The sequence below is a fragment of the Haliotis cracherodii genome, unplaced genomic scaffold, assembly GCF_022045235.1.
Source record: "Haliotis cracherodii isolate W230 unplaced genomic scaffold, xgHalCrac1.p SCAF_4, whole genome shotgun sequence".
In the NCBI taxonomy this organism is placed as follows: domain Eukaryota; kingdom Metazoa; phylum Mollusca; class Gastropoda; order Lepetellida; family Haliotidae; genus Haliotis; species Haliotis cracherodii.
In genome coordinates, this window is record NW_027266297.1 from 39,704,951 (window position 1) to 39,724,712 (window position 19,762).

The following is a 19,762-nucleotide window of genomic DNA, read 5'->3' on the forward strand; positions in this document are numbered from 1 at the left end:
CGTATATCGCTCTCCAAGCAAAGGTTATTATGTACTTTATGATAGTACAGAACACCCTTGGAGATTCGGCGATAGTTTATTGCTTTACCCCCGACATGACAAATGATAAAACATCGGGAAACTGATTATTTAGTAACCTTCCCATGGGCACATGAATACAGACAATTGTCTTTAGAGATAAACTACGGGAAATACTTGTTCACGTTTTCAAGGAAATTGAATTTGGAGAAATTTTTTTATTATTATCAGAAGCATTTTTTGTGGTAACGATTTAAGTTCTTTTTTCGAAAAAAGTGGTAAACTTAATAGCCAGCTTAAACAGTTGACATAGAAAGGATGAAATATCAGCAGTGATTAGCATCCATACAGATGCCCCCAGACAAATCTCCCGGAAAAGTGCCCCTTTATTGTCTAGGGGCATTATCCTTGGGGGGTAGTTGCCCAAGAATACGGTATACCGGACACCTTCCGCCATTTTTTTAGGGATGTGCACGAAGTTCTTCCTCAGTAATGGTTTGTAAGTGATTCAGACAACGTTTGTAGCCTCGCTAAAATAGTAGGGGGATATGGGGTCTTAATTATCGATGTTAATATGAATTACCACCGTCTCTTGAAATGTAGCGCAGATGGATGTCACTGATGAGGTTGTCGAACGCCTTTATGGAACTTCTATTTTCGATTTTTCGATGTCAATTTCTCGATGTTTACGGATTACTTTGATATTCAATTTCGAGGTTTAATGATACCAAGCCATAAAAATCCAAGCGGGTTATTTTTTTCTGCTTATTTTGAGGTTTATTGCTCTATTTTTGAAATAGTGACGCTTTCGCCTACGGCTATATTATCAGCATCAAACAAACATTGTGGATAGGTATCCGGTTTAATGTATGTGCACCTCCATACCTTTTAACATCCAAATTGAAGTTTGATTCGTGTATTGTGGTGCACATTTTAAAAGTTTGACATTAAACAGTTAGAAGACATCTGTCTCTATCAACCGCCGAGGCCCTGGTAGATGATGGTAATGAACTGTAATGCATTCAAAACCTTATGTTGTTTTGAAACATGTTTCCTCCAAGTGTAAAAGAACCAATAGTCAAATAATATACACTATTAATGTATCAATTTTGCACACTGTCCTGAATATGATTAAACGTATTTGCATACTGTAATCAAAAGTTACAATTTCCTGGATAGAAATACCCCCAGTTTGCCATGTTCTATTTATAATTGCATTTATAGTGAGCAAGTGACAAGTGAGCAAATTACAAGGACATAATTGCAACGTACATGTAAGTTGAGACCGCCTCCGTGGTCTAGTGGTAGAGCGTCCGCCCGGAGAGCGGAAGGTCCAGGGCTCGATCCCCAGCCGCGTCATACCAAAAGACGTTAAAATATGGTACTTGTTGTTACCCTGTCTGGCGCTCGGCATTAAGGGGCTTAAACAAGGACTAGTCGGCTCGGAGTCAGTATACTGTGTCTGAGTGGGGTATTCATGTTAAACTGCGGCATGGTATCTCAGTGAGCTAGCACTATAAATCGGCATCAGTCCGGACTAGTACAAGCAGCCACACACACACACATACACGTGCATGCACGTCGCTATATAAGTGCAATAATCTTGGACGTAACCCCATTTCACCTCACCTCACCTCACCTCACATGTAAGTTGACAATTACGGTGCGTGAAGTGGGTCAGCTGGCGCCAATTCATAAACATTTAGAAAGAGACTTTGACGTGTTTTAACACGTTTAAAGGAATCTTGAAATCCTGGTCTGCTTGGTCCTATACATGTTATTTCATCCAGACATACAACTAACTGTAAATGTACGAATTGAAATATAATTATATACTTCCGACAAAAGTTAAAGGCACTGATGAAATGATAGTGAAGGTGATTGACGATAAATGTCTGTAAAATTAATTTCGGGCGTATTGATCAATATCTTGTGTGTCCACCATGTTGGGCGATACGTGCACGACACCTTAATGCATACTGTTGATTAACTTGTGTATGGATGCCCTTGGTATTGCCACCCTTCCGCCTGAAGAGTTACTCCTAGCTGGGCCGTCGTTGGCGGGTGCTGGGTCTCTGGGTGCTGGGTCTCTGGGTGCTGGGTCTCTGGGTGCTGGGTCTGGGTCTCTGGGTGCTGGGTCTCTGGGTGCTGGGTCTCTGGGTCCCTGGGTCTCTGGGTGCTGGGTCTCTGGGTGCTGGGTCTCTGAGTCTCTGGGTCTCTGGGTCTCTGGGTGCTGGGTCTCTGGGTCTCTGGGTCTCTGGGTGCTGGGTCTCTGGGTGCTGGGTCTCTGAGTCTCTGGGTCTGGGTCTCTGGGTGCTGGGTCTCTGGGTGCTGGGTCTCTGGGTGCTGGGTCTCTGGGTGCTGGGTCTCTGGGTCTCTGGGTGCTGGGTCTCTGGGTCCCTGGGTCTCTGGGTCTCTGGGTGCTGTGTCTCTGGGTGCTGGGTCTCTGAGTCTCTGGGTCTCTGGGTCTGGGTCTCTGGGTGCTGGGTCTCTGGGTGCTGGGTCTCTGGGTCTCTGGGTGCTGGGTCTCTGGGTGCTGGGTCTCTGGGTCTCTGGGTGCTGGGTCTCTGGGTACTGGGTCTCTGGGTCTCTGGCATACACTCTTTACCCAGAACATCCAACAGATAATCTATGAGGGACATGTCAAGGGACTTAACGGGCCAGTCAAATGGTCGAATGCCTTCTCGGTGAAGATAATCGGTGACGACCTGGGCAGGATTTTGGTCTGGCATTGTCATTTATTTCCGATGATTCTATCGATTGGAACAACGACAGGACGAAACGTTTGGTTACCATACCCTTGGCCGGCCAGATGTTCAAATCAGTTCTGAGGGGATTGTGGCTGAGTGGGGTATCAATCTTAAACAGTGGCATGATATCTCGATGTACATGCGCGTCGCCATTTTAGTGCAATAACCTTGAACTCATTAAACCCAATTTCACCTCACATCACCTCACCTCCTTCTTGTGAGTCTTTAACAACAATCGGCGGGAAAACAACCAGCCTACAATTATGAATGTTTGTTTGTTTGTCTATTTGTTGCTTAACGCCACACTCTGCAATATTCCCTCTTTGTGACGGCAGTCTGTAAATAATCGAGTCTGGACCAGGGTCCGCAACGGGTCTGTATAGGTAACTATTCGACATCACCTGAATCTATGTTCGTTAGTCATGATAGTGTTAATGTAACTAATCGAGAAGACTGATGATGATATTAATAGAAATATCATGGTAAAATACCCAAGACACAAGAACATGTCTGATAACAGTGAAAGACGAACGGGGTTCCATTCTCCAGCGCCCGAATCTTACAGTTTTACACGATGTCAGCTGTCTACAACACCAGTTCAGTGCTCGTGAAGATTCCGGGATAGAATAGGTCTTCAGCAACCCATGCTTGCCGTAAAAGGTGACTATGCTTGTCGTAAAAGGCGACTAACGGGATCGGGTGGTCAGGCTCGCTGACTTGGTTGATGCATGTCATCGATCCCAATTGCGCGGATCGATGCTCATGATATTAATCACTGGATTGTCTGGTCCAGACTCGATTATTTACAGACCACCGTCATATAGCTGCAATATTGCTGAGTGCAAACCAACCAACCAACCTGAAGGTATTTTACATAATAATGACATTTAAAAACATGCCCAACGCCTATAATACTGTTATGCCTAAAATTTCAAAGTTTGCAAAATTTCACATGTTCTATTCAAATCATCCCTTGTACATAGTAAACATACAACGTGATTATCTTGTGGGACGCTTGGAATTCGCAGTCAAGGAGGTAAGTTTCTCTGCGACCACAGTCTGCTCGTTAAGATGGTCAATTAACTGTAGTGGCACCAGAGACTGATTATTTTTACCGGCAGCTCTCCCTCCCCGGCTAAGTATTAGTGCCTTGTGTGAAATTGAACCTTAAATGTTCTCACTCTGTCATTATGATAATATCGTGTCAGATCCATCTACTATGGTAAAATGTCCTTTATCACCTCGTGTATAAAGGACATGATCCATTCTAGCCACGTCTGGCAAGTTGTTCTATTCGTCTTTTAAAACGTGAAACATGACAAAATTACATGTGATTGAGTCCAACATCAATGTCTGTAGAATGTGTATTGATATTTTTCATCACCTTGGGTGAGACGAGGTGGGCCAGGGTTGGCGTTGCAGGACGGGGCTAGGCGAGGTGAGGTGAGGTGAGGTGAGGTGAGGTGAGGTGAGGTGAGGTGAGGTGAGGTGAGGTGAGGTGAGGTTTAACCTCTCGTTCAAGATTATGACACTTGTGTGTGCATGTGTGTGTTTGTGTGTGCGACTGTTTCTACTAGTCAAGAATAATGCCGGTTTAATAGCGCAAGCCAACTGAGATATCATGCCGCAGTTTTTCCAGTTCTTGATTTATCCCCTTAATCCCGAGCACCGGGTCGAGAAACAAACGTCGTTTGATAGTGTTATGTTGCAGTTTGTATTGTAACTGATGGTTATTGTGGCAGCAATTTGATTGAGGCGCTCGTATATTGTTTGTGACCTTGACGTGGAGTCGCCTCCCTTGGTTGTTTACAGTCGTCCTTACTTCCGGTACAAGCGTAATTCCATTCCATTTTCGAGAAGATACGTGCGTGACGAAAGCGATTCCAGGCCATTCTTGACTTGCGACGTATCTTCTTGTCTAGTACGGAAGGGATACATATCAGAAAACACCGACTTTTCCACCTCAAGAACGGAGCACATGCCTCATTCAAGATTTTCAACTGTGATAAATACTGGACATTCCTGAGTGCACTGATTTTTGTTACGTGGCCTATTATTTTATTGCTGCTTCCACATATTTCGACCCATTGTAGCACGTATTTTGACATATTGCAGCACACATTTCGACCCATTGTAGCACATATTTTGACGTATTGTTGCACATATTTCGACCCATTGCTTTGCTTTTTTATTGTAAACCTAATCATGTGTGTTTCAATACAAAATGTTGAATATTCATTGTTCTTGTGTGGTTGGTTATATACTAATTTCATAATTTAGTACAGTACCTACCAATTTCAAGGTAAATCTTCGCGTTTCAATTTGGGAATCAACACGCAACAGTATGCCAGGCAATGAACCGCCGACATTCCGCATTCCGGAAGACCTTCAATTCACTACACCACTTATATTCCATAAGCAGAAACACAATTCATATACACCACATTTTCCTTCAGATTGAATGGCAATACCAACATTCTTTTCAATATTGTTGACACGCATCATTTGTTAGGATTGTGCTCCTGTAGGTAAAGTTTTGCCTTAGAGCCATTAGCGAGAAAGGATAGTAAGGATGTAAGTTTTTATACATGTACCCTTCACTGCGTATGTTTTAGTAAAACTGTCTGTCTAAAACAATGGAGATTGCTGATGGGTGGCCTTAGAAAGAACAAAAGATTAATTAAATTATTTCATCTTCAAACCTTTCATTTGTTATAGTGATTTTCTCATCATGAATTGATTGAAGAACTACCCAACTTTTCTTGGGTATTTTCATACTAGTTTTGATGAAACAATAAATCTACTATTCATAATGTATTACGAAACATCTTAGTATTGCCAAGATCAAAACTAAACAAACTATTTCCAAGACATTTAATTATTATTAGCAGGGCATTCAAGACTAAATATCAATAAATATATTGATAAATCAGTCTTTGTATTAGCAATATAGTTAAAAAAACCCAGATTAAAACATCGCACACAGTATCATTACCATGGGAAACAAATTCGAAAATTAATAATTGATTTACGCCCAAATGTAACAAATGGTTGTCATTAACACACAAAAAACACCATCAAAATTTCATAGTCAGTCTTTTAATTACTATTTAATAAGCATAACGGAGAAATACAACAATATGCTAAACCCGTAGTGTTTGAGCAAATCATTGTCACAAAGATCGACATAACGTCGTGTAACTAACTTATCAGGTCGCACATGGTAACTAAATGACAGACATTTATGGAGAAGTACATGTACATATTATTTATCGTTATACGAATACCTCAGTAACACATAAACTAATTTCATACCCAAACGTCCACCTATAACACCACCTGAAGCTTAGTCAACGTAGACATGAAAGACATGAACACATGAAACTGTTAATGGATAACATATTCTTTTATTCTTAGGAACGAAGTTTCAGGGCTACATCTTGCGCAGACGTCTTGCGCCTTCAGTCGCTCGAAAAAGGGCCAAGTGAGCCCTGGGTTTCAGCTAAGTGGTGAACGTCAAATTCCTTCCCACCTTGCATCACATTAATCCTCATTCAGCTGACACCATATGACTGGAATAGTGTTCACAAAAAACTAAAAATCTCAGGAGAATTGGCACGGTGCCGACAAACAAAGGCTCGGCATCAGAGCAAATCTGGGATTCACATCACCAATTTGCATGACAGCTAAGAACAAGACAGTGGTGTTTGAGACCATGATTCCCCTTTGTTTGATATCTTAATATACAACTTATATAAACACTTCACATTACACCCTCACAACACGTCTTGCGCCTTCAGTCGCTCGAAAAAGGGCCAAGTGAGCCCTGAAACGTAGTTATAAGGAATGGACAATTTATCCAAAATAGCTATCAGTCAACTAACACTGACACTCAAGCAGCTGTAAGATGAAGGGCGTCATAATCAATTGTAATACCTATATGTAAAGTGTACTGAACCATTTATTAATGACACTATTGTACAACATCACAATAATGATAATGCCATGTAGTTCGTAGGACATTGTGACATGATAGTTGACACTAACAATAAATAAGTATCATTTATTTAATTCTTAGTGAATGTCACCAGAATGTATGGACAGGTGAGCGAGTGATAGATGCGGGTTTAACGAAAGCTTCATGTACAAATCTCCTTGGTAGACGTTTACTATATTTATGTTTAACACTGTATGAGACCCGGAATCACAGGTCACCGCAATTCGTCGATCGGAGTTACATCCCTTAGTTACACAAGGATCCTATAATGTTTGGTTTGAAACTTGTTATTGTTATAATTTGTCAGCTCTTCACCCAAGCTCCTGGGTTTCAGCTAAGTGGTGAATGTCAAATTCCTTCCCACCTTGCATCACATTAATCCTCATTCAGCTGACACCATATGACTGGAATAGTGTTCACAAAAAACTAAAAATCACAGGAGAACTGGAACGGTACCGACAAACAAAGGCTTACCGTCAGAGCAAATCTGGGATTCACATCACCAATTTGCATGACAGCTGAGAACAAGACGGTGGTGTTTGAGACCATTATTCCCCTTTGTTTTGTATCTCAATATACAACTGATATAAACACTGCCACGAAACACACGGAATCCTTTACACATTATTTGTATTGTCAAAGTCATTTCATAATTTCCAACAACTGTAACCGTTCCGTGCCTTGGAGTACTCTTCACATTGCACCCGTACAACGAGGCCTCAAAATCTGAAACCCTTGCCCAAAACAATCGTTCAAGCATCATTCAGGGAGATGTAATATATTCATGCATGTTCAAAACACATATTCGGCAACGACGTACATACATTGAGTTTATAAATTTGAAGAAAGCAAACTCTTGTATACAAGTACGTAAATAATTATTGTTAAATGTTCAAATAAATAAGCCTTGTTATGTTCTTTACTCCGATCGGGGAAAGCCTCAGCAGACTTGGCATTCTTAAAACCAGTGAGTCTCAGTGTGAAGTTGTAGGCTTCAACGTCGCGCAGTGATCGCGTGTCCAAGAAGCAAGTGTACCACTCCAACGTCCACTGAGTCAACCCGGAAAGAATTAGCACAAGGACTATGCTTCTGTACTAGTGGCATCAGACACTTTGCTGCAGGGTCTTCACGGCACTTCATTATGGGGTCGCTTGCCACGAAAATGTTCCAGAAGGTCAGAGATTGAAAAAGGCCCCAGCATGATAACAATCTCTCTCGTATGTCAAGGTAATACGATATAGAGCGTTTACTTCGGATTTAGACGTTCCCATGGGGATCCTTCCCGATGGCTGTGTCAGTCCGTTGAGTGTCTCTTCTGTTCAGAGGGGATTCTGTTGTCATGAAACCATTTCTGCTGAACAATAAGATAGAAAGGGTTATACAGCGTATTAACAGACGAAAATCGATTCCCAACAGACACTAAAAGCGACAGACAGACCTCTTCCAAAATTGTAAGAAATCTCTACTTAAAACCATTGTGTAAATCCAATTATATCATGAGAAAGCTTTTCTGAATCACCATCTGATAGAGATAGTGGTAGTGATGGTAAGCCCACACATGCTTCCTGTACGAACATACATTTTGAGTTAAGTTTAGATATATTAATTTCGGACGGAAGATGCCTCTGCAGGCTTTAACTATATTCTGGTATGATGGTTACTAAATGTGAATGCTTATAATGACTCTGGAATGCTCTGAGCATATCTCCTTCTACGATCTGAGATAACAGCAAGAATGTAAAGAATTTATACCCTTTTGTTGTCGATAACGGCTCCATTTCATCTGTAAAAATAGTTGAAATGTTATTATTTGTTATTATATTATATTTTTTACGTAGCAGTCAGTGAAAGTACTGTTATTTTTGGGCTATTAATTATCAAATCTGGGCCAGGCAAATATTATAAAGCAGCATATCAGGGTACGAAAATACGTCATCAACCAAGTCACCTGGCTTCTCCACCTGATCGAATTGCGACAAAACATTGCGGGAAACCGATTCTAAACCGAGCGGCGTTAAACCCAACTTAATCACTCACTATATTAAACCGGGTTTCCCTAGGTTTGAAACCGCCTCCGTGGTCTAGTGGTAGAGCGTCCGCCCAGAGAGCGGGAGGTCCGGGTTTGATCCCCGGCCGCGTCATACCAAAAAATGTTAAAAGATGGTAATTGTTGTTACCCTGTCAGGCGCTCGGAATTAAGGGGCTAAAACAAGGACTGGTCGGCTCGGAGTCGGTATACTGTGTCTGAGTGGGGTATTCATGTTAAACTGCGGCATGGTATCTCAGTGTGCTAGCACTATAAATCGGCATCAGTCCGGACTAGTACAAGCAGCCACACACACACACACACGTGCATGCACGTCGCTATATAAGTGCAAAATTCTTGGACGCGACGTTAAACCCAATTTCACCTGACCTCACTTAAGTTTGAAATGCTATATGTGAATATAGGGGCAGAAGTAAATATTAAAAACGTCAATGCGTGAATGGTTGCTTCATTTGATATTTCTGTGACAAGCAAAAAAAGTCAAAACAAAATAGAAGCGACAAATTCAAGAATCACAGTAATTGTAAAAGTGTACGTGTTGAAAGAAGGTGTTTGCGAAACTGGTGTGAAAATGGTGAAACTACATGCTTTAGTCTTGTTACTTAACGCCGCACTCATCAATATTACAGCTACATGACAGCAGTCTGAAAATTATCTGGACCAGACAATCCTGTAATTGACACCATCAGCATCGATCTACGCGATTGGGATACGATAACATACATCAACCAAGTCAGAGAGTCTGACCATTCGATCTTTAATCGCCTCTTACGACAAGCATGGGTAGCTGATGGCCATTTCTTCATGAGGTGATAGTACATGTAGGTAACGGTTAACATATAGTGAACCATACCACACGTGATACACATCATGATACACATCAGTCCGGCATCAGTCCGGACTAGTACAAGCAGCCACACACACACACACGTGCATGCACGTCGCTATATAAGTGCAATATTCTTGGACGCGACGTTAAACCCAATTTCACCTCACCTCACTTAGGTTTGAAATGCTATATGTGAATATAGGGGCAGAAGTAAATATTAAAAACGTCAATGCGTGAATGGTTGCTTCATTTGATATTTCTGTGACAAGCAAAAAAAGTCAAAACAAAATAGAGGCGACAAATTCAAGAATCACAGTAATTGTAAAAGTGTACGTGTTGAAAGAAGGTGTTTGCGAAACTGGTGTGAAAATGGTGAAACTACATGCTTTAGTCTTGTTACTTAACGCCGCACTCATCAATATTACAGCTACATGACAGCAGTCTGAAAATTATCTGGACCAGACAATCCTGTAATTGACACCATCAGCATCGATCTACGCGATTGGGATACGATAACATACATCAACCAAGTCAGAGAGTCTGACCATTCGATCTTTAATCGCCTCTTACGACAAGCATGGGTAGCTGATGGCCATTTCTTCATGAGGTGATAGTACATGTAGGTAACGGTTAACATATAGTGGACCATACCACACGTGATACACATCATGATACACATCAGTCCGGCATCAGTCCGGACTAGTACAAGCAGCCACACACACACACACGTGCATGCACGTCGCTATATAAGTGCAATATTCTTGGACGCGACGTTAAACCCAATTTCACCTCACCTCACTTAGGTTTGAAATGCTATATGTGAATATAGGGGCAGAAGTAAATATTAAAAACGTCAATGCGTGAATGGTTGCTTCATTTGATATTTCTGTGACAAGCAAAAAAAGTCAAAACAAAATAGAGGCGACAAATTCAAGAATCACAGTAATTGTAAAAGTGTACGTGTTGAAAGAAGGTGTTTGCGAAACTGGTGTGAAAATGGTGAAACTACATGCTTTAGTCTTGTTACTTAACGCCGCACTCATCAATATTACAGCTACATGACAGCAGTCTGAAAATTATCTGGACCAGACAATCCTGTAATTGACACCATCAGCATCGATCTACGCGATTGGGATACGATAACATACATCAACCAAGTCAGAGAGTCTGACCATTCGATCTTTAATCGCCTCTTTCGACAAGCATGGGTAGCTGATGGCCATTTCTTCATGAGGTGATAGTACATGTAGGTAACGGTTAACATATAGTGGACCATACCACACGTGATACACATCATGATACACATCAGTCCGGCATCAGTCCGGACTAGTACAAGCAGCCACACACACACACACGTGCATGCACGTCGCTATATAAGTGCAATATTCTTGGACGCGACGTTAAACCCAATTTCACCTCACCTCACTTAGGTTTGAAATGCTATATGTGAATATAGGGGCAGAAGTAAATATTAAAAACGTCAATGCGTGAATGGTTGCTTCATTTGATATTTCTGTGACAAGCAAAAAAAGTCAAAACAAAATAGAGGCGACAAATTCAAGAATCACAGTAATTGTAAAAGTGTACGTGTTGAAAGAAGGTGTTTGCGAAACTGGTGTGAAAATGGTGAAACTACATGCTTTAGTCTTGTTACTTAACGCCGCACTCATCAATATTACAGCTACATGACAGCAGTCTGAAAATTATCTGGACCAGACAATCCTGTAATTGACACCATCAGCATCGATCTACGCGATTGGGATACGATAACATACATCAACCAAGTCAGAGAGTCTGACCATTTGATCTTTAGTCGCCTCTTACGACAAGCATGGGTAGCTGATGGCCATTTCTTCATGAGGTGATAGTACATGTAGGTAACGGTTAACATATAGTGGACCATACCACACATGATACACATCATGATACACATGTAAGTCAAGGAAAGAGATTCTGATGCAGATCATAGGAAACACGTTTTCAAAAACAAGAACAAGGTACATACGGTTTCCATAACACCGTCTCCGTTTCACGGTGTAGTTCCCAAAGAAACAATAACATACTTTGGCAAACTCTGTTCTGAATTTACCTGAAATAAAATCCCAATTACATGTATATAGCACCAGAAAACACGTACCGGTAAGACAAATCATGATTTATCAAAGCTCGAGCATTTCTCAAAGAAGAAGGCAACTTCTAGTTCGTCGCTTTGCAGAGTTATTGAGATACAGAACCTGTCAGTACATTTACAGTACTGTGAAACACGTTTGAAAACAATTGCAATGGAGAAATTTGTCAAGTAGAACAAACATCAATGGAAATATAGGTATGCTTGTAATAATGTCCCTATTGACGAGGTTTGTGGTTACATATTGACGAGGTATGTGGTTACATACACTGCCGGTCAAACGAAAGTGTACACCCATGTTTGATGGTGATAAAGATAGAAACAAACAAGAAATTGTTATTCAATGGTGACATATTTGATAAAAGTTTGCATGTCTCGACGACTACTGTTTCGGCCAAGTAACATTTTAACAGCGGTTGTAATGTTTTGGTCAAATGCAATTTCATGCTTTCTTTTGCCCGGCAGTTTAAGTACATGCATAACTTATATGTTGCACCTGATGAAACGTACCGCTCATGAAGTTGTAAATGACTGGGTTGATAGAGCTGTTGAGGTACACCATCCAGTGAGCTGTTAATGTGAGGATAGAGACGGAGTGTCGATCTATCATTTTAACCAAGGGACTTCGGATTAACCTTAAACAGAAGCATTGTGTGAAATACTTACTCGGGTAAAACTATACTTAACATTGATAAGATGGATAGACCACTTTTACAGTTTTCAAATAATTTTACAACGCTGATAACAATGACCTAATCAATCAATCAATCTTTATTGTATGAAAGGCCATTGGCCCATATACACATACAGATAAACAATATTATTTACAGCTGTACAGCGCATTTTATAATTATTTGATAACTAATATGATACTTGACATATAATAAAGGTATTGTAAAAACATTGGTAATAACCACAGTGGCAGCAGTAGTAGAAAAAATACAAAAGGAATACCAAAGGAATGGAATGGAAATATGACGTTTTACGTCGCAAAGGTTTTCAGCCATAGCGCGACATTCAATACAGAAGGATCTATCAGAAATATACTCATCATGTCAGGACAATTAGACAATTAAAATGTATATGCATTTCTAGTAGAAACAAACAGACAAAAATGAAATGTAGATACTCCTGATCTAGATGCGAAAGTTTCAAAACAACTTATTATTTCTGGACATATCGGATTTACTAAGTAGTTTACTACGCACTCGTAGACTTTGATAGATGTATTGTAATATCTTGGTTATTTTTTTACTAGAGATACCATTAAAAGATCATATTTTGTTCATGGAATAGTGGTTCTTAGTTATATCAGGCATATATTTCAATCTTAGGTTGTCGTAAATTGGACATATAAACAAAAAGTGTAATTCGTTTTCAATATGGTTTTCGCAGAATGGACAGAAACGCATATCCTTAGGAATAGAGGAGAAGCGACCCCTGTTGCACATCAAATCATTTAACCCTAGCCTAAGTTTAATAAATGTGTCTCTAATTTTTCTCTCTGTTATAGTATGCAGGTAAACCTCTGGTGTTAGACAATATTTAAAGGTTTTATAAACGTCGTAGCGTGTACTGTTATCTAGTGACGACCTCCAATTTTGAGTAAACATATCAATTGCTACCTGCTTAAAAGAGCTAAGAAAATACATTTTGTCTCCAACGCTTTGATTAAGCCAAACATATCCAAATCCGTGAGAGAAGAGTAAATGCTTAATGTTTGATGCCCAGGTTACGTAACCAACACTATCGCGATAGACAAGCATTTCGTAGCATTTTTGGGGGATTCGTTCCCGCGACATCTCTGTTATTTTGAGCCAGTATCTGAGTAAACGTAAATATGAACAAATATATAACGGGTATCTGCCACATTCGCCATAGACCATATGATCTGGAGCCGATTTAGAAACATTTAGAAATCTTTTACATGCAGTTAAGTGTACCTTTTCAATATTGTAATAGGTTTCAAAACCCCAGACCTCTGATCCATATAATAAATTTGGTTGAACTTGAGCATCAAACATTTTGAAGAATAGAGTTGGTGAGATAACACGCAATTTATCTAGAACGACAAATAGATTTATTAGGGCCTTTTTTGCTCGTAGGGCGAGATCGTTAACGAGATGTTTAAGATTAAGGTTAAACGGTAAAACAACACCGAGGTATTTATACATGTTTGTAACATTTATAGGTTGGTTATTAAAGAACCATTTATCTCTCGATGCAAGAGGACTTCCCCTCCTAAATACGATAATATTAGTTTTTTCCAAGTTAACAGATAGCTTCCATGTAACAGTGTAACTGTATAGTATATCAATTTGTTTCTGAAGTCCGATAATAGAGTCAGAGATTAGAATCACGTCATCGGCAAAAAGTAATATAAGTAATTCATAAAGGTCAGGGTATAATTGCACTCCGTGTTTACCGTTTTGTTGAACATCAAAGGAAAGCTCATTAATGAAGAATGAAAATAGGAGAGGACTCAAGACACAACCTTGTTTAACTCCCATGGGGCAGTCAAAATAATCGGTGACTCCACTATTATGTCCTATACAAGATTTTACATTTTCATACATTGATTTTAAAATGGTAAACATTTTCCCACCAACACCAGCTGCCCTAAGACAATCCCAAAGTTTACATCGGTCAACAGTGTCGAAAGCTTTTTTAAAATCTACAAAGGCAATGTAAAGTTTTCGTTTTCGGCATCCGAGATATCTCTGAACAATAGCATAAAGTGAGAAAATATTATCAGCTGGTGAATATGATTTTCTAAAGCCAGCTTGAGTTGGTGGGATTTTGTCAAAAACATTAGCCCAGGTAGAAAGACGACTGTTTAGAATTATAGCAAACAGTTTACCTAAGATGCTTGTTAGAGAAATTGCTCTATAGTTATCGGGGTTAGTCACGTCTCCCTTTTTGAATACAGGCACAGTGACAGATCTAGACCATGCATTTGGGAATATACCCTTTCTGAATATTTCGTTAAAACATTTGTGCAAAAAAGGAGTAATGATATGTTTTGAACTTTTTAACATTTCAGCTAGGACATCATCGGGGCCTGGAGATTTACCTGATTTAAGTGTATTAATGGCATCGTGTATTTCAGCGACTTCAATTTCCGATTCTAAAATATCTCGCTCAACATCAGATAAATTTACATCATTAGCAACATCATGGATGTTATCGTCGAAAATATGGTTATTTCCAAAAACCTGTTTGAAATGGAGAAGCCATTCAGGACCTGTAATATTATTACGTGCAATGACTGGATTACGTAGAGATTTTATCTCTTTCCAAAAAAGCTTTGAGTTGTACATCTAAGGGACGGTTTAAGATTTTGGTTTAAGTAAACGTGTGTTCCCAATGGCTGCATTAGCGTAAGACGTTGCTCTGTTATGGTCCTGGGGGAATCTTCAATTGCAATAAGATTCTATATCATTGATACGTTTGTCTCGAAGTACGAAAATCTCAACGGTCCCGATGACTTCGAGTTTACGACGTTTCTACCCACCTCATCAGGTTCCAGGAGTAGTAAGGCAGATAGCACAGGATCAAGACGACGACAACTACAATTAGCATCCTTGCTGTGCGACGGCGTGATTGGACTTGCAACGTCACGGCACTCTGGTCGCCCTCTGGAAACCAAGACAACAGAGGATATACGGTAAGAGTGAGGTGAGGTCAAATGGGGTTTAACGAAGCGATTATTGCACTCATACAGAGTGCTTTCGTGTGTGTGTGCGTGCGTGCGTGCGTGCGTGCGTGCGTGCGTGCGTGTGTGTGTCTGTGTAACCACTGACGTTCCGGTCACCGGGCAGATACTCTATCCACCAAGCGATGACAATATGGCATATTATGTGTGTATGGCATATTATATTTAGGAGTGCCTGAACTTCATGCTGAAAAAAACATCTCAGAAGACACACCAAGTATGTGTAGCTTCTGTTAAAATAGATAACGTTCTATTATGTACTGCAGTGAAGAATGCGGCATCAGCAAAACATTGAAGTCATGAGAAAGGATGTATACTGTAGCTTTTATCACGTATGAGTGAGTGAGTGAGTTGGGTTTAGCGCCGCTTTTAACATTATTCCAGTTATATCACGGCGTGTCAGCTTAATGTTGGAGGAAAGCCCGAAGTGATGCAGGTCTCAGATGTTTACCACTTCGGTGAAACCCACGAGCACGGGTATGGTGCTGACAAACCCTAGAAACATAATCGGGGCGAACCGGGATTCGAACCCACAATCATAGATTTCTGCCGTGCCCAAGGGACGCAACTTTGCACAGCGAATCGCGGCGCCTTAGACGACTGGGCCACCCGTGCCCCCTTATCACGTATGAACCTCTTGAAGCTATGGAACATTATGAAGCTTATTAGTCGAAATGAATCAAACAGGTACTGTCTATCAGACAGAAAGCATGTTTGGACGTAAAGTGTCTCAGGATAAATTGTGTATAATATATTTTTAGGACGTTTTCTATTCCGAGTATCGAGTTAGTGGTTTTGGTTAAACCTCAATCTAGACAACAGTTCACGTCGTGTGAACTAAATATCTGAGGGACACGTAGTTAAAACCAAAGAGCACTGATTCTGACGAACGTAGCACGACAATAAGTGCAAATATGAAATTCGAATTAACGAATAACAGATCCTGGCTCTAACAAGGGAGACAACTCTGCAAAGCCGCAATCCATTTAGTGGACGTTGGGAAGCAGTTTCAGGATTTCCACATCATTATCAAAAGCATTGAATAAATCTATGAAAAACACTGGCTGTGATACTGTTCTGCCTGCTTGTCGAAACTAAGATCGACAAACATCAAACCCTCTCCCACTCCCCATCAAAGAAGATCCCATAATACAACTTAATGTTGCAGAAACCCCTATAGAATATTATTGTAAATTGCTCTCCCGATCACTTCTGACAAGTCTTAATGGGTTTTAAATTCGGATTCTTCCGTTTCTTCTATATAAATTTGCAAAATGAATTTTACATGACTTGATCAATTGCCATTTGATATCTTTGTTAAATCGTCAGTAATAATATTACAATAACAACTAACATAAACATTTTTACTATTTACTTGCAAATCTGGCCTACTTGATAATTGTACGCTGATAGCTTTAAAAGTCTATGCTGCATTCAAATGCAAGTGCATGCTGACAGCATAGATTCAGCAGTTATATCGCACTCCGTCTGACCATTACATTAAATATTGAATTTCGAACAGTGATCGCGCTTAACAAACAGAGTAATTACGTCAATCGTAAAATTGTCTGAGGTTTGACACTGGCAGGACGTATCACCTTCGTGCTCAGATGGCTCATAAAGACTGGCATCATTTCATGTTGAAATCTTAGACATGCTTTAACCCCATCTACCGGGCATTGGACGAATCATCGACCGCTTCCGAAGGCAATTTTGAAGGAGTTATTTCGGGGAGGAAGGAAAACCAATCTTGCTTCAGCAGACACGCACTATTTAGGACTCTAATCACCACCACAAACTCCCCATGTAAAGCATGCACGTGACATCGGATATAATGATATTCCAGCTGTGTCATCTGACGCTTGAATCAGCAATCCCGTCACCGTATTGCACGTTTGTCAGTTCGGCAATTTCGCACTTAGGTATACAATCTGTCTGGCTTCCTTGCTGGAAGGCAGAGACTGTTTAATGATAAAACTACCAACGTTGTAGAAAACATACACGTATCACATAGATTGTGCCGTGTTACTTCCTCTTAGCAATCTGTAACACATATCCCAGTCCAAAATATTAGTCAGCGGTTACAAACCTGCTGTCTGACTCGTCTCCTGGCAATCATCTTCAATGTTATCGATACCACACTTAAAAACGAAAGTCAAGGCTTGTGGAGCAGCATAAACATCTACCGTAAATATGTATGCTTGATAGTCCTGTTTGGACTGTTTGGCTGTGCAGAGTTGCGTCCCTTATGTGTACAAGGATGCAGAGTCATCGATCTGTATCCAGATTCGCCTTGATTATGATCATGATGTTGATTATCGACCTAATCTCTATATATGTCATAAATGTGGTAAAACGTATACGATCCGCATTCACCCCAATCTTTACTCGCAAACCAACCAGACAACCTGATGAAAATACTGATATACTGCTTAAAGTGGCATAAAACCAAAATCACTCAACCCGCTCACTATATATCTCTGTCCAGCAAAGTAATGTAACTTAAACGTCATTTTATTTCGAAGACTATAATACACTGAATGTGATATGATGGTAATAACTTCATTTAAGAATTCGGTAGGATCACTTATCTAATATGAAAACGAAGCAGATACGCCAAATTGTCTTTACGAAATTGCATCTATTGATGAGGGTTCTGTGGAAGTGGAATATAATAACAGAGGCATCACTGTTTTTGGCGCGGTAATATACTGACTGTAATGATAGGCTATAAAATAGGTGACATGCTTGCATAGTGTAACAGAGAAAGAAGTTAACAGATCTATATTAGCAAAAACTGTCAGGTGAACAAAGAAACTGGAAGGCCAATAACTGATTACCAAGTTCCTAGAGTTTTTAACCAGCGTTAAATTATCGTTACAAGCATATGTTTTAACAGTGTCGATTCGGTGACCCTGACCTTGACCGAAGACCAGTTGGCCTTGAACTTTTATATATGATTTCCAGACTCTCAAAAGTATGACATATAATATATATACTTACCGGTAAGGTATTGTCCAGTCTTGATACTGGACCACAGACACACGGCTATTGCGGTGTACGTGTAGCCCATTACCACAATAGGCACAATGTAAAAGGTCACGAAAACAAAGAGGTCATAGTTCAAGGCCAGGACATCCATGTCGTAATCGGGGCCACATGACGTTAACAGGATGGTTAAATTACTGGGTATCATAGGGTCTCGGTTTTCTCGGAAGATGAGGAGTCTCGGGATGGACATCACGTGCGCCCCCACCCAAATCACAACGATGGATGCAATCACTCTCTTCCTCGTCTCCTTGAAGGTTAAGGGGTGACAGATTGCGAACCAGCGTTCGATGGAGATGGCGGTCAATGTCAACACCGACACGACGACGGTAACCTCCTGCAAAGACAAGAAGATGTTCCTCTAAAAATGGATTCCTCGACTGACAGAAAATATATTATTACAATACATAAGTCATGCCCAGATGCTACAATATGAAAAAGCCCCAAACAGTTTACTCAAACAACTTCAATAAATGTTGATAATTCTGGTTTAGTAAGATCAATTTCAACGCTGCGGTAGGCAGCGAAACGCAACGCAACGCAAAGAAAAGCATCACAAGGCAACGTATGTGTTTGTGCTTGAACAGCTCAATTTTCCTGCACGATCCTATCACGTTGATACCCCAAAACAAAGAGCAAAACAAAGAGTTAAACGTAGAAGGTGGCGATGATTCTATTATTTTTTGGTTTCAACTTGGTTAATGAGTTTCAATAATAATAATAATTAAACACATTTATTTGTCTGATGATCCTCTTGTGAAGCATGTCAAGACACATGATGAAAACAAGGCTTTCCACAGTTTACTTAAACGAGCCAAGGGTGTGGGACATAATCGCAATGTCTGTGTTGATTTTGCTGATAGTTATGTACTGCTGGACGGTACAGAAATGAGTGTCAACCAAGTGAAGTGCCATATCAAATCGGCCAAGACTCAGTTTTTCAAGGAGAGGCTATCTGAACGACCACTGATTCGAGTTTATGTGCAGTGTGGTCAGAGGATCATCAACCCTGAGGAGTCCTTCGCTTGGATGAAGGTCGGCTGGCCTGGAAAGTGAAACAGAAGGTTTTCCGTTCTGCTGCTCAGGGCCAGTCACTTCCAACTCGAAACCGTCAATGCGCGTTTTTGCATGAAAATGTAAATGTGAAATGTAGATTATGCAATGAGACTGTCCAACACATTGTCAGTGGATGCCCCGCTTTGGCACAAACACAGTATCTTAAGCGACAT

At 40.4% G+C, this 19,762-nt stretch overlaps 1 protein-coding gene across 2 annotated transcripts in view; it reads right to left on the bottom strand.

Annotated features, from left to right (window-relative positions):
* Window positions 1–6,678: 6,678 nt before the first annotated feature.
* LOC139478910 (orexin receptor type 2-like) overlaps window positions 6,679–19,762 on the bottom strand; it is a 172,677-nt gene continuing 159,593 nt past the window's right edge. Inside the window, exons 2-7 of one of the 2 annotated variants that reach the window (XM_071261596.1) lie at window positions 18,489–18,870; window positions 15,285–15,408; window positions 12,281–12,405; window positions 11,648–11,731; window positions 8,519–8,549; window positions 6,679–8,117 (exon numbers count right to left, since the gene is read on the bottom strand). In XM_071261596.1, coding sequence (XP_071117697.1) covers window positions 8,024–8,117; window positions 8,519–8,549; window positions 11,648–11,731; window positions 12,281–12,405; window positions 15,285–15,408; window positions 18,489–18,870 — 840 coding nt within the window. In that variant the 3' untranslated portion in view covers window positions 6,679–8,023. Of the gene's footprint in view, window positions 8,121–8,518; window positions 8,550–11,647; window positions 11,732–12,280; window positions 12,406–15,284; window positions 15,409–18,488; window positions 18,871–19,762 lie in introns of both variants that reach the window. The other variant, XM_071261595.1, reaches the window with a different exon arrangement.